Raw genomic sequence first — 13971 nt, forward strand, 5'->3', positions numbered from 1 at the left:
GGAGCCGGGGACTTGAACCAGGATCCTTGCTTAACCCGCTACACTAACGCCCGACTCCCGCCTTAGTTCTTTTGAACCAATCTTCTTTGAAGATGGGGACAGAAACAGATAAAATGTCAGTTTTCCAAGTACTTTACTATTAAAAATAACAAAGGGAATTTCCCACTTAGAAGATACAAGTAGCGGGGCTTTTTACACGTGGAGGACCCGGGTAAAGCCGCTGGCCACACTGGCCCCGCCCCTCCCCGAGCTCCGGCCTCCGCCAGCCATTGGTTCCAGTGCTCCATGACGTAGCGCCTGCACCCGCCAGCCATTGGCTCCAGTGCTCCATGACGTAGCGCCTGCACCCGCCAGCCATCGGCTTCTCTTTCCCACTGACCACGCCCCTCGACGTCTCCCCGCCCCTCGACGTCTCCGGCTGACCCGCGGTGTCTCTCGCGCGCACTGAAGATGGCGGCCTCCGCGGGAAGGTTTCTTGCTACTGTGGTGAGTGGACTCCTCCTGCGCTGACCCAGGACGTGCTTCCTAGACAGGCCGCCGCTCCCTTGCGGTCGAGTGATCTTGTGTGAGAGTGAGAGCAGGACACCGTCCCGGGGTCTCCAGCTCTGGGGCCAGCCTTCCTGCGCCTGCGCGGAGCCGCCCTGCTCCCGTCCGCCTGGCGCCTTCTCCCTAGGGCGCTCAGGCCGGGGAGTGGGGCGCTCTCCCTCTGCGCCCGGGGCCTGGTGCCCGCCCTGTGGTCGACGTGTGGGACGGTGAACCAGCTCTGTCCCTGCGGCTGTGTCTGCGCTTACCCCTCATGGCACCCACCCTCTTTCTCGGGGCCGGACTGCAGAGTGGAGCGAACTTTCCCCTGGATCCCTTTCCAAACTCGCCCCGAGCCGGAAGTTTGCTTTGACTTGTTTGTGGGCCTGGAAAGACCTCGTCTTGTCGGAGCGCCTTGGCTGACTTAGAACCTGCGCCGTAGAGCGCGCCGGTCACGGGATCGATACACAGGACCTAGTCCCGTCGTGCCTCCCCCCCCCCTTTGTTTTTAATCTCCGGAATGCATGGGGTCTTGATAATCCCATCATTCCCTCCTCGTATTCTTTTAATTGATGATTTGGATGAATACTGAAAAAGTAGGCATTTTTATATTAGTTCATTTGTTAATTAAAAATACGGGGGCCGGGGAGGAGTGCAGCGGGTTAACTGCACATGGCACAAAGTGTAAGGACCGGCGTAAGGATCCCGGTTCCAGCCCCCGGCTCCCCACCTGCAAGAGGGGCGCTTCACCAGCGGTGAAGCAGGTCTGCAGGTGTCTATCTTTCTCTCCCCCTGTCTGTCTTCCTCTCCCCCTCATTTTTTCTCTGTCCTGTTCAATAACAAGAACAGCAGCAACAACAATAGAAAAGATGGCTGCCAGGAGCAGTGGATTCAGGGAGTGCAGGCACCAGCCCCAGCAATAACCCTGAAGGCAACACACACACACACACACACACACACTAGATAAAAATTATTGGGGAGATAGCAGAACGGTTCTGCAAAAACTTTGATGCCTGAGACTCAGAGGACCCAGGCTCAATCCCCAGCACCACCATCAAACATAGCAGAGCAGTGCTCTTTGTGTCTCTCCAAACCCCACCCCCATATCAGTACGTAATTTTTTTTTCTAAAAATTGTTTGTATAAGATGTGCGACTTGTTGGTTTAGTACACATAGTGTACTAAATCAGGATAGTTAACATCTTCCCAAAGTTCCTATTGCTCCTCTTTGATAGGTGAATGCTCTTGTTGGTGTTTGATACCAGGAACAGTGTTAGAGTATATCAAGTGTTGTCTTTCTGCCCTTCCCTTAGCTTTCTGGTTTTCTCATTCTACATAACTGCAACTTTGTACCCTCTGATTACCAGCTCCCAAACTCCACTCAACCTCTAAAGCCTTGAGGGAAACTAAAGCAGGGCCAGCTGGGGTCACTCACAAGTGTGATGCCCTCCCCCACTGATGCAGGAATCCTTCCTAACGGCAAGTGTTTCTCTTTTCAGCTAACCCGGCATTTAAGGGCCATTCCTTGGGGCACTTCCGCCTCAGCAGCCCTAAGACCTGCTGCATCCCGATTGACAAATGGATTGTGGGCAGCTTCCACACAAGCCAGACTCGCCTTTAGCACCAGTAAGTGTTGCTAGACCTTGATTTATCTCACATTAGGCTCAACTGGAAGGTTTTTTTTTTTAAATTATTATTATTGATTTAATCATGATCGACAAGATTGTAGGACTAGAGGGCTACATGTCCATACAGTTTTTTTTTCTCTTTTTTTTTAAAAGGAACTCAACTTTTTTTTTTCCCCAATATTTTCCCTTTTGTTGCACTTGTTTTTTATTGTTGTTGTTATTGATGTCGTCGTTAGATAGGAAAGAGAGAAATGGAGAGAGGAGGGGAAGACAGAGGGGGAGAGAAAGATAGACACCTGCAGACCTGCTTCACCACCTGTGAAGCAGCCCCCCTGCAGGTGGGGAGTCCGGGGCTCCAACTGGGATCCTTCCACCGGTCCTTGCGCTTGGCACCACGTGCACTTAAACCAACTCCCTTCTCTCTCTCTTTTTTAAAAATTTTATTTATCAGTGAGAAACATAGGAGAGAGAAAGAGCTAGACATCACTCTGGTAGATGTGCTGCTGGGGATTGAACTCAGGACCTCATGCTTTAGAGTTTGCTGCTTTATCCACTGCGCTACCTCCCAGACCACTCCATACACTTTCTGCCACCAGAGTTCTGTATCCCATCCCCTCCAAGCTTTCCTATTTATCCCTCTGGGAGTATAGACCAAAGATCTTTATGAGGTGCAGAAGATGGAAGCTCTGGCTTCTCTAATTGCTTCTCTGTTGGACATCGGCATTGACAGGTCGATCTATAGCCCCAGTCTGTTTCTGTCGTTCCCTAGTGGGGCAGGGCTTTGAGGAGGTGGGGTTCCTGGACTCACTGTTGAGGTCGTCAGCCCAGAGAGGTCAGATTAGCGTCACAGTAGCATCTGCAACTTGGTGGCTGAAAAGCATTAAGATATAAAGCAGAACAAATTGTTTAATAATCAGACACCTAAAGGGAAGAATAGTGCAGGTGAGTTGTGGGGTCTTCATTTTGGAAAAAGCTAGGAAGTCTATTTTAGGTCTATTCCAAAGGGCCTATGACTTAACTCATTTTTGCCTGAGCCCAACAGCTAACATGCAGGTGGACTAAAAGTATTATCTGGGGAGATGGTGTCAGAATTGGAAATAGGATTAGAAAGCTGGATCGGGGAAGAGAGTAGCTCCCAAATCTGGGAAAAGTCTATAAATACTGTTAACTGTAGATCTCATTTGGGGCCCATGTCTATTGATAGTCAGCACAGGAGCCTGTGTAACCTCTGCACCCCTGCAGGTCTGAGCTCGCATTCCATGGTCACAGCTAGGAACATTCTAGGCTGCACTCATTTCAGAACCTATCTTCCTCGCACTTGGAAGGTTTTAGAAACATGCCACCACCCCAGGGCTGGGCATTGGCACACCTGGTTGAGCACACACATTATCATGTGCAAGGACCCAGGTTTGAGTCCCTGCTCCCCACCTGTAGGGGGACGTGCTTCATGAGTGGTGAAGCAGGTCTGTAGGTGTCTTTCTCCTTCTCTATCCTATTAAATAGAAAAAGAAAGAGAAAGGACTGGCTGCCGGGAGCAGTGGGTTCACAGTGCCACCTCTTTACCTGGTGAGCTCTCTCTTTGGCCCTAGCAGCAAGTTTTGAATCCAGCCTTGAGGCTGCACTTGGGGTCCTTTCCTGCTATCCCCTCCCCTCCACCTCCCCCCCACCTCCCCCCACCCCCCAGCTCATAGATAACTGGAATCACCTGGCATCAGTCTCTTTTTGGCCCCTGCTAATCTCCCTGGGAACAGCCGCTCATCTTGCCCCTCCCACACCAAGGCCTCCAGTGGCTTTGTTATCTGTTGCTTTAAGAGCATGCCCTTAAGCCTGATAGTGAGCGGCCTTCACAGCAAGGCCTCCAGCCATTCTGCCTTTGTCTCCTCTTCTGCTCACATCCTCTGTCCGCCCTCCCCCCCCAGACTGTGCCATAGGCTGCCCTATCCCACGGGGACTTAGCAATATCATAGCTCTGGTTAGACTCCACTTATCTGCCTTCCTTAATTCTGTCTTCTGTCAGCTTTTTAGTTTCCACAGAATTTTCTTTCTTTTTTTTAACCTCCAGAGTTATTGCTGGGGCTTGGTGCCAGCACTATGAATCCACTGCTTCTAGGGGCCATTTTTACATTTTGTTGGATAGGACAGAGAGAAATTGAGAGGGGGAGGAGGATAAGAGAGGGAGAGTGAAAGATAGACACTTGCAGATCAGCTTCACCGCTTGTGAAGCGACCTCCCCACAGGTGGGGATCCTGGGGCTGGAATTGGGGTCCTTGCCCGGGTCCTTGTGCTTCGCACTATGTTCATTAATCTGGTTTGCCACCGCCTGAACTGAATCTTTTTTTTTTTTTTTTGGTGCCTCCGTGGTTATCACTGGGTCTCAGGGCCTGCCCTATGAACCGCTGCTTCTGGAGGCTACTTTTTCCCTTTTTGTTGCCCTTATTGCTTATCATTGTTATTGTTGTTGTTATTGCTGTCGTTATTGTTGGATAGGAGAGAGATGGTAAGATGGGGAGAGAAAGACAGACACCTCTGCAGACCTACTTCAACACTTGTAAAGCGACCCCTCTGCAGGTGGGGAGCCGGGGGCTCAAACCAGGATCCTTGTGCCAGTCCATGCACTTTGCTCCATGTGCGCTTAACCTGCTGTGCTACTGCCCGGCCCCTTTTTAATGAACTCATACTGCCAATTAATCACTGAAACTTGTATGAAACCACTTGATTGTCCCTGTTTTGCAGGTTCCTCACTCCAAACACCCGCTGTCACAGAGCACGCGCCCCACTTCAAGGGCACAGCTGTCGTCAATGGAGAGTTCAAGGAATTGAGCCTTGATGACTTCAAGGGGAAGTACTTGGTGCTATTCTTCTACCCTTTGGATTTGTAAGTGGCCTTTTCTCTCCTTGCATATTCTGAGAGCAAGCAAAGATTCCCACTTTGTGCGGGGACTGCCTGGGGCCCCTAGTCTCTCTCTCTCTCTCTCTCTCTCAAGATTTTATTTATTCATGAAGATAGAAGGAGAGAGAATGAGAGCGAGAGCCAGCCATCACTCTGGGACACGTGCTGCCGGGGATTGAACTCTGGGCCTCATGCTTGAGAGTCCAGTGCTCTATCCACTGCGCCACCTCCCAGACCATGGTCCCTATTCTTGTATGGTGCCAGGGATCAAACCAAGGAAGGGCCTTACACTTGTAAGAGGCGGAGAGAAAGATAGGCACCTGCAGACCTGCTTCACCGCCTGTGAAGCGACTCCCCTGCAGGTGGGGAGCCGGGGGCTCGAACTGGGACCTTAGGCCGGTCCCTGCGCTTTGTGCCACGTGCGCTTAACCTGCTGCGCTACTGCCCGACTCCCCTTACTTACTTATTTTTAGATAGAGTCTGAAACTGAAGGGGAGGGCAAGATAGAGACGCTGGCAGAGCTGCATCACCATTTGGGAAGCTTCCGCCTACAGCTGGGGTTCGGGCTGGGACACAGGTCCTTTTCTGAGACTTAACTTTTTTTTTTTTAATTTTTCTTTCTTTTTTTTTTAATATTTATTTTATTTATTCCCTTTTGTTGCCCTTGTTGTTTTATTGTTGTAGTTATTATTGTTGTTGTCATTGTTGGATAGGACAGAGAGAAATGGAGAGAGGAGGGGAAGACAGGAGGAGAGAAAGATAGACACCTGCAGACCTGCTTCACCGCCTGTGAAGCGACTCCCCTGCAGGTGGGGAGCCGGGGTTCGAACCGGGATCCTTATGCCGGTCCTTGTGCTTTGCGCCACCTGTGCTTAACCCGCTGTGCTACAGCCCGACTCCCGACTTAACATTTTCTTACCATTGCCCTCATGTCACATTAGGGATGGAACTCTGGACCTTATCCATTTAAGGCAGGCACTGAGCCACCTTACTCACTCAAGCTACTTTATTATTTTTCTACTTTATTTTCAAATAAACAAATTATTTTACTTTTTTTAAAAAAAGTTTTACTATCTTTATTTTTTGGATAGATATAGCCAGAAATCAAGGGGGTAGGGAGAGATAGGAGAGAGAAAGAGAGACACCTGCAGCACTGCCATCACCACTTGCGAAGCTTTCCCCCTGCAGGTGGGGACTGGGGCTTTGAACCTGGGTCCTTGTGCACTGTAAAACGTGCTCAGCCAGGTATGCCACCACCCCAGCCCCTTAAACACATTCTTAGAATAGGTTTATTGGGGGGCCGGGTAGCAGTGCACCTGGTTGAGCAAACATTACCACGTGCAAGAATCTGGATTTGAGCCCCCAAGTACTCCTCTACAAGTGATAAAGCAGGTCTGTGGGTATCTCTCTCTCTCCCTCTCCCTCTTTATTTCTCCCTCCCCTATCAATTTCTCTCTGTCCTGCCCAGTAAAATAGAAAAAAGAAGTGGGGGGGAGATGGCCACTGGGAGTGGTGGATTCATAACACCAGCACTGAGCAATAGTGATAACCCTGGTGGCAATAAAAAAAAAATTTATTCCCGGGGGCCGGTTGGTGGCGCGCTCGGTTAAGCGCACATAGTGCAAGGACCAGCACGAGGATCTTGAGTATGAGCCCCTGCTCCCTACCTGCAGGGGGGATGCTACATGAGTGGTGAAGTAGGTCTGCAGGTGTCTTATCTTTCTCCCTTTCTATCTTCCCTTCCCCTCAGTTTCTCTCTATCCTATCTAATAAAATGTAAAAATGGTCGCCAGGGTCAATGGATTCGTAGTGCTGGCACCAAGCTCCAACAATAACCATGGAGGCAAAAAGAATATATATAATACTTTCTCTGCCTTTAGGTTTTTTTTGTTTTTTTTTGGGAGGGGGGCTTTGTCTCACTCTTAATTACAAGGAGTACAGTGGAATGTTTTTGCCTTTTAAAAAAAATTTATTTATTTATTTATTTACTTTCCTTTTCGTTGCCCTTGTTGTTTAACATTGTTGTGGTTATTGATGTCATTATTGTTGGATAGGACAGAGAGAAATGGAGAGAGGAGGGGAAGACAGAGAGGAGGAGAGAAAGATAGACACCTGCAGACCTGCTTCACCGCTTGTGAAGCGACTCCCCTGCAGGTGTGGAGCCGGGGGCTCGAACTGGGATCCTTACGCAGGTCCTGGCGATTTGCGCCACTGCCCGACTCCCTGTTTTTGCCTTTTTTTTTTTTTTTTACCTTTGAGCAAATTGAACTCCTGGCTAGAATACCCACAATTCAGATTTCAAATCCTTGTTTTTCAGTTTTGTGATGACAATGTCTGCCTTTTCTCCCAGCACCTTCGTATGTCCTACAGAGATCATCGCTTTCAGCGACAAAGCCAATGAGTTCCACGATGTGAACTGTGAGGTCATCGCTGCGTCTGTAGATTCCCACTTCTGCCACCTTGCCTGGATAAACACACCGAGGAAGGTATACCGCCAGCCCCCGCCTAGAAACCGGCCATCCTGGCCCAGGCAGCAGTATGACTAGTCGTCCAGGGATTCGTGGGGCCCTCCTTGGCTAGGTCCTGTTAAACACTGGCCCTTCCCTGGACCCAGCGTGGCAGTGTGTCGCCACTCCTCAGGGCTCAGGCAGTGATGGGGAGCAGACCTGATTCCTCACCTGCACCCTGACAGCCCCATTGACCCACAAGCCGGGCGTGATGGCCGGGTGGTCCGGCGTATCTCTGCTCTGCTTCATCGACACACCCACCAGAAAACTCGCTTGCGAGATTCAACCTTTCCAGCTTGGCTGCTAAGCAAGATTATTCTGGATACACACCAGCCCTAAATTTTTATAGATTTTTAAATTTGTTTTGGATAGAGACAGAAATTGAGAGGAATGGGGGTGGTAAAGAGAGAGGTAGAGGTCTACAATACTGTTTAACCACTTGTGAAGTTTCGCCAATGCAGGTAGGGGCCAAGGACTTGAACCCTGGTCCTTGTGCACTATAGTGTGTGCACTGAGCCTGCTGCGCCACCATCTAGCCCTCCAACCCGTAATTCTAAGTATGGTACCAATCTGAAATTATTCAGAGTAGTTTGTTACTCTTCTATGTGCTTTAGAAATTAGCCTTCAGGGCCGGCCGGGCGGTAACACAGCGGGTTAAGCGAACATGGCACAAAGTGCAAAGACCAGCGTAAGGACCCCAGTTTGAGCCCTTGGCTCCCTACCTGCAGGGGGGTCCCTTCACAGACAGTGAAGCAGATCTGCAGTTGTCTTTGTCTTCCCCATCTCTCTCAATTTCTCTCTGTCCTATCCAATAATAATGATAGCAGTAACAATAGTAACAAGGGCAACAAAAAGGGAAAAAAATGGCCTCCAGGACCAGTGGATTCATAGTGCATGCACTGAGCTCCAGCAATAACCCTGGAGGCAAAAAAAAAAAAAGAAAGAAAGAAAGAAATGAAATTAGCCTTCAGCTAGAACTGTACGTACCTAATGATCCTATAATTTCTCTCCTGGGGATATATCCTAAGGAACTAAACACACCCATCCAAAAGGATTTATGTATGCCTTCATAGCAGCACAATTTGTAATAGCCAAAACCTGGAAGCAACCTAGGTGTCCAACAACAGATGAGTGGCTGAGAAAGTTGTGGTCTATATACACAATGGAATACTACTTAGCTTTTAAAAATGTTAAAAATGACCTGGGTTCAAGCCCCCCAGGCCCTACATACAGTGGGAAAGTTTTGTGGGTGGTGAAGCAGTATGGAAGGATCTCTGTCTCTCATTTCCCTTGTGATTTCTGTGTCTCTACCAAATAAATAACACTTTAAAAAATGTAGAGATTAGCCTTGTATTAAAAAAATAATTGAAGAACTAGAAAAAGGGGTCAGTCATGGTGCACCTGGTTGAATACACATTACAGTTCTTTTTTTTTTTTTTTTTTTTTTTTTTTGCCTCCAGGGTTATTGTTGGATCTCGGTGCCTGCACTATGAATCCACTGCTCCTGGAGGCTATTTTTCCCATTTTGTTGCCCTTGTTGTGCTTTTTGTAGTTGTTATTGTTGTCATAGCTGCTGTTGTTGGATAGGACAGAGAGAAATGGAGAGAGGAGGGGAAGACAGAGAGGAAGAGATAAAGACACCTGCAGACCTGCTTCACCACCTGGGGAGCTGGGGGCTGAACCAGGATCCCTAAGTCGGCCCCTGCACTCTGCGCTATGTGCGCTTAACCCACTATGCTATGGCCCTACTCCCCATATTACAGTTCTTAACGACCTAGGTTCAAGCTTCTGCTTCCCATTTGCAGGGGAAAAGCTTCGTGAGTGGTGAAGTCTTCGGGCCTTTCTCTTTCTCCCTCTCTATCTCCTTTCCCTTTTGATTCCTTTCTCTATCTAATCAATAAAATAAAAATATGTATTAGAAAAAGAGGACTTGGGAGACAGCATAATGGTTATGCAAAAAAGACATTAGTGCCTGAAGCTCTGAGGTCCCAGGTTCAATCCCTAGCACTACCATAAGCCAGAGCTGAGCAATGCTCTGGTTTGGAAAAAAAAAAAAGATTTAGAAAAAGGATGGTCTGTGAGGTTCGCTAGGTTTAAATCCAGCTCTTCCTCTTGCTAGCTGCATCATGGAGCAAGCTACTTCGCCTTTGTGCCTCAGTTTCCTTGTCTGTCAAATGGTGATAATTGGGAGGTTCATTGGGAACAGTCAGTGAGTTAACTAGCTGGGCCCACTTCACGCGGGTTTACTGTTTCAGTCAACCCGTTCCCTGGCCTCAGGTGCTGGGGGCAGTGCGCACCGTGTGACAGCTGTTGTGTTTGATTGTTTTTTACAGAATGGTGGTCTGGGCCACATGAACATCCCGCTCCTGTCAGATTTGACAAAACAGATCTCCCGGGACTACGGTGTGCTACTTGAGGGGTCCGGTCTCGCCCTGAGGTGAGCGCCTCTTCCTTCAGAACTGGACTAGGTCTCTCCTGTCAGGTACCATCCTGTGACTTAAAGGTCTGAGTTGAGAGTTTTGAAAACCAAAAACTGGTGCTTTCAGTCCCTCAGTTAAAGCACTACCTTTAAGTGGGCAGTCTTTCCACCTTTGCCACCCTGCGCCATCCTGTGACTGAAGCAGCCCCCAGCCACCTTCTGAAAGCCACTGCAGGTGACACACTCAGGGTAGGGAGGGCATTACACCCACGGGGAAAGGCCGCCTCAGTGTCCTAGGATCGTTACGGTCTTGCTCTCAGTCTCTGGAATCCAATAGACAAGGCTTTTCTTTTCTTTTTTTTCTTCTTTTTGAAGGCTTTCCTGTTTGTTTTTTTGAGCTGGGACCTTGAACATGGATGATTTCACTGCTCCCAGGACGATTTTTTTTTTTTTTTCCTTAAAGATTTTATTAATGAGAGAAAGACAACCAGAGCATTACTCTGGGGATTGAACTCAGGACTTAATGCCTGAGAGTCCGATGTGCCACCTCCCTGACTGGGGCCTCACACATACAAAGTAGGCACTCTGCTGTTTAACTCTACCCCGACCTGTGGCCAGTACATTCTTTTTTTTTTTTTTCAGTACATTCTTTGTGCAAAGATTTTCCCATGGGATTTCCCCTACCCCACCCCCCACTGGTTTCTTAAGTATTTACTGAATATAGATAAAGTGCGTCTCGGCGCACTTGATTGAGCACACATATTACAGTGCGCAAGAACCCAGGTTCAAGCCCCCAGTCCCCACCTGCAGGGGGAAAGCTTTGCAAGTGGTGAAGCAGGGCTGCAGGTGTCTCTGTCTCTCAGTTTCTGGCTGTCTCTATCTAATAGATAAATAAGGATAACTAAATAATAAAGTGCGTCTCTGGCCCTTCCTGTTTGGGTTTCTTGCCACGAATGAGTACAGCAGCTCAGAGAATCACTAGTAAGTCTCTGCTCTCTGAAGCCCAGTGACTTGCAGATACTGTGTGACATTATGGCGGGTCACATTTATAAATGTATCTGTTCCACCTGTTTTCCAAGGTGACCTGACCCAGTCCTGCCTCTGTGAAGCATCTGTTCTCAGTGAGAAAGGAAACCCCCACTGAAAGCACATGCCAGAGCCTGGTGTGTGCTTTATGAAGGGGAGTTAGAGACGGGAGCTAAGCTTACTCCCATTCCCATCTGGGTAACTTCAGCGGTACTGATGAGCCTGAATTCTCGTGCAGAGGCCTCTTCATAATCGACCCCAATGGAGTCATCAAGCATATGAGTGTCAACGACCTGCCAGTGGGCCGCAGTGTGGAGGAGACCCTCCGCCTGGTCAAGGCCTTCCAGTTCGTGGAAGCCCACGGAGAGGTCTGCCCAGCCAACTGGACGCCCGATTCGCCCACAGTAAGTCTCCTGTCCAGAAGCTGCAGGTCCCAGCAGAGCCCCTTGCAGGGGAGCTCGTGCTGTGCAGTGGTGGCAGTGTTGGGGGGGAGTGGCGGCCAGAACCAAGGGCCTGGCAGGCCAGTGTAGGAGCCCACATGCATCTGTTGTAAAGAAAACAGACTGATCTTGGACCAGCTGAGGTGCCTTAGGTTAAAAAGATGAAGAGCGGGAGTCGGGCTGTAGCACAGCGGGTTAAGCGCACGCGGCGCAAAGCGCGCAAGGACTGGCGTAAGGATCCCGGTTCAAGCCGCAGGCTCCCCACCTGCAGGGGAGGGGGAGTCGCTTCACAGGTGGTGAAGCAGGTCTGCAGGTGTCTATCTTTCTCTTCCCCTCCTCTCTCCATTTCTCTCTGTCCTATCCAACAACGATGACAGCAGTAACAACAACAATAACTACAGCAAGGGCAACAGAAGGGAATAAATAAATACTTTAAAAAAAAAGATTGAGAGCATCTCACGTTTACCTCACTTGGATGGTCTTTATTACAATGCCAGCTACCCGGTGACACGTTTCTGTATTTTCAGATCAAGCCACATCCAACTGCTTCCAAAGAATACTTCGAGAAAGTGAATCCGTAGCTCAGCACACCTGTGCCTGCAGCTCCTCATGCGAGGAAGGAACCAGAGTCTCACTGATTATTTATAGAAGTGTGCTCCTGCCTCCCAGATGCTTATCCTAGAAGGCGTGTGTCTGTGTGTGTGTAATACAGGCTAAGGCTTGTTTGGTGTGGTTAGCTACTAACATCAGGAGCCCTTGCTGGTAACCTGGACAGCTAAGCTAGCTGGCATATAGAATATCTTTTTTTTTTTTAATTTATTTCTTTATTGGGGAATTAATGGCATATAGAATATCTAGTCTTCCTGTTCCTGAGTCAATCTTCAACAGGAAAAAAAAAAAAAGAAACCCTCAGCCTTACTTCAGCCTCTGCGTGCATGAGAGTAGAAAGTGTTTTGAAAGCTTCTGATCAAGGGTTTTGAAATTCTCTTCTTTGTACTAAACTGATTTTCCCCTCGCAGGTAACCAAGATCCTAGTCTGGGAGGTCTTAGCGTCAGTAGTCTGATGTACCTCTTGTAATGGATATATTTGCGATACAAACAAATGTGAATCATGTCTCTGACAAAAACACGGTGGCAAAGTGACTTAACTGATCATGCATGCTCCCCGCCCTTGGACTTAGTGTTTACATAGCTGACTTACTTGGTTTGTTACCTGATTTAGTGTCTACGTACATTTCTTGAGACTGATTGGGTGTGCAAAGGATATTTATTGAACCCAAGAATTAATTTGTGATCATTGTAATGATTTTCTTTGCTGAAGGACTCAATGTAAAGTATATAATAAAAGAAACCTATTTTAAAATATATTTACATTTTTCAATGCTATTTACTGTTAGTCATGTTTATGTTGTGGGACTTGAACTTTTTCTGATAATTAACATTGGAACACTTAACTCCAGCCATGCAGATGACTCAGCTGACGACTTCAAACCCCAAGAACTCAGTTTAGGGGCTATAAGAGAGACATCACAAGCGTTTATTTTCCTAATAGACCCCTAAGTATATGCTGTATGCCAGGCATTTTTTTCAGAGTGAACAAGACACTCCTTCACGTGCATACATTCTAGATCGGATACAGTAAATGTAATGGAAATACACAGTGAGGTGACTCAGGCAGGGGACTAGCCCGGAGAACTACCAGCTCTCTGACAAGACTGTCGGGAAGACTTATGAGGAAGACTCTGTTTTCTCCCCTTTAATACAAGAATAATACACCTGTCTCAGGGCTTTCAGGACAAAATGGGATGAAAGATGTATAAAGTGAGGGAGTTAAAGGGCTAAGGAAATTGTAGGCAATGGATATGGCCTGTGCAAAGGCCCTGAGGCAGAATGATCAGGAATTGAAGAGCCATGTGCCAGTCTTTGAAGGAGAAGAATGGTAGTAGTGCCGCCTTCTGGACAAGCAACAGCTCTGGATTCTGGTCTGAGATAAGAAACATCAAGTTTTGAAACAAACCCATCTACTTACCTTGAGAGGGTCACTCTGGCTCCTCTGGTCAAACCAGAGTGAAGGGTCTAGAAGGGAAGCAGAGAAAGTGGGTTGGATTTATGGGAAGCTTGAGGCAGAGTTTGTAGTGACACCAGTGTGTCCCTGGCATAAGAGAGGCGGGTGGGGAGCACTTGCCCAGTTGAGGTGAGCAGAAGCTTTATTCTTAACCAGAGCACTGATCAGATCTGGCTTTATGGTGTGGGGAATTGAACCTGGGACTTAGGAGCCTTTTTTGAAAATAATAATGGGCTGGGCAGTGGTGCCCCCAATTGAGCACACAGGTGACCACGCTAATACTTGAAGCCCCCAGTCCCCACCTGCAGTGAGAGAACTTTCATAAGCAGTGAAACCGCTGCAGGCAGTTGTCTTACCTTCCTCTCCTCAATTTCTCTCAATCCGATCACAAAGAGGAAAAAAAAGTAAAAAAACGGCCACCAGGATCGGTGGATTCGTTGTGCTGCCACAGAACCCCAGCGATAATGCTGGTGAC

General features: G+C 48.2%; 1 protein-coding gene across 1 annotated transcript; it reads left to right on the forward strand.

Moving 5' to 3' along the window:
- The first annotated feature begins 402 nt into the window (after window positions 1-402).
- On the forward strand, window positions 403-12796 carry PRDX3 (peroxiredoxin 3). Its single transcript, XM_007534702.3, has 7 exons — window positions 403-486; window positions 2021-2147; window positions 4883-5024; window positions 7390-7525; window positions 9880-9983; window positions 11230-11395; window positions 11959-12796. Exons 1-7 carry the CDS (start codon window positions 451-453, stop codon window positions 12010-12012), a joined length of 765 nt encoding a protein of 254 aa, XP_007534764.1. The 5' UTR covers window positions 403-450; the 3' UTR covers window positions 12013-12796.
- Window positions 12797-13971: the final 1175 nt, after the last annotated feature.

Source organism: Erinaceus europaeus, chromosome 14 (assembly GCF_950295315.1).
Source record: "Erinaceus europaeus chromosome 14, mEriEur2.1, whole genome shotgun sequence".
In the NCBI taxonomy this organism is placed as follows: Eukaryota; Metazoa; Chordata; class Mammalia; order Eulipotyphla; family Erinaceidae; genus Erinaceus; species Erinaceus europaeus.

Coding starts and splice junctions, on each gene's coding strand:
- PRDX3 (XM_007534702.3), top strand. CDS start 451: ATGGCGGCCTCCGCGGGAAGGTTTCTTGCTACTGTG. Junction 487..2,020: donor GAAGGTTTCTTGCTACTGTG/GTGAGTGGACTC, acceptor TTCTCTTTTCAG/CTAACCCGGCATTTAAGGGC. Junction 2,148..4,882: donor CAGACTCGCCTTTAGCACCA/GTAAGTGTTGCT, acceptor CCTGTTTTGCAG/GTTCCTCACTCCAAACACCC.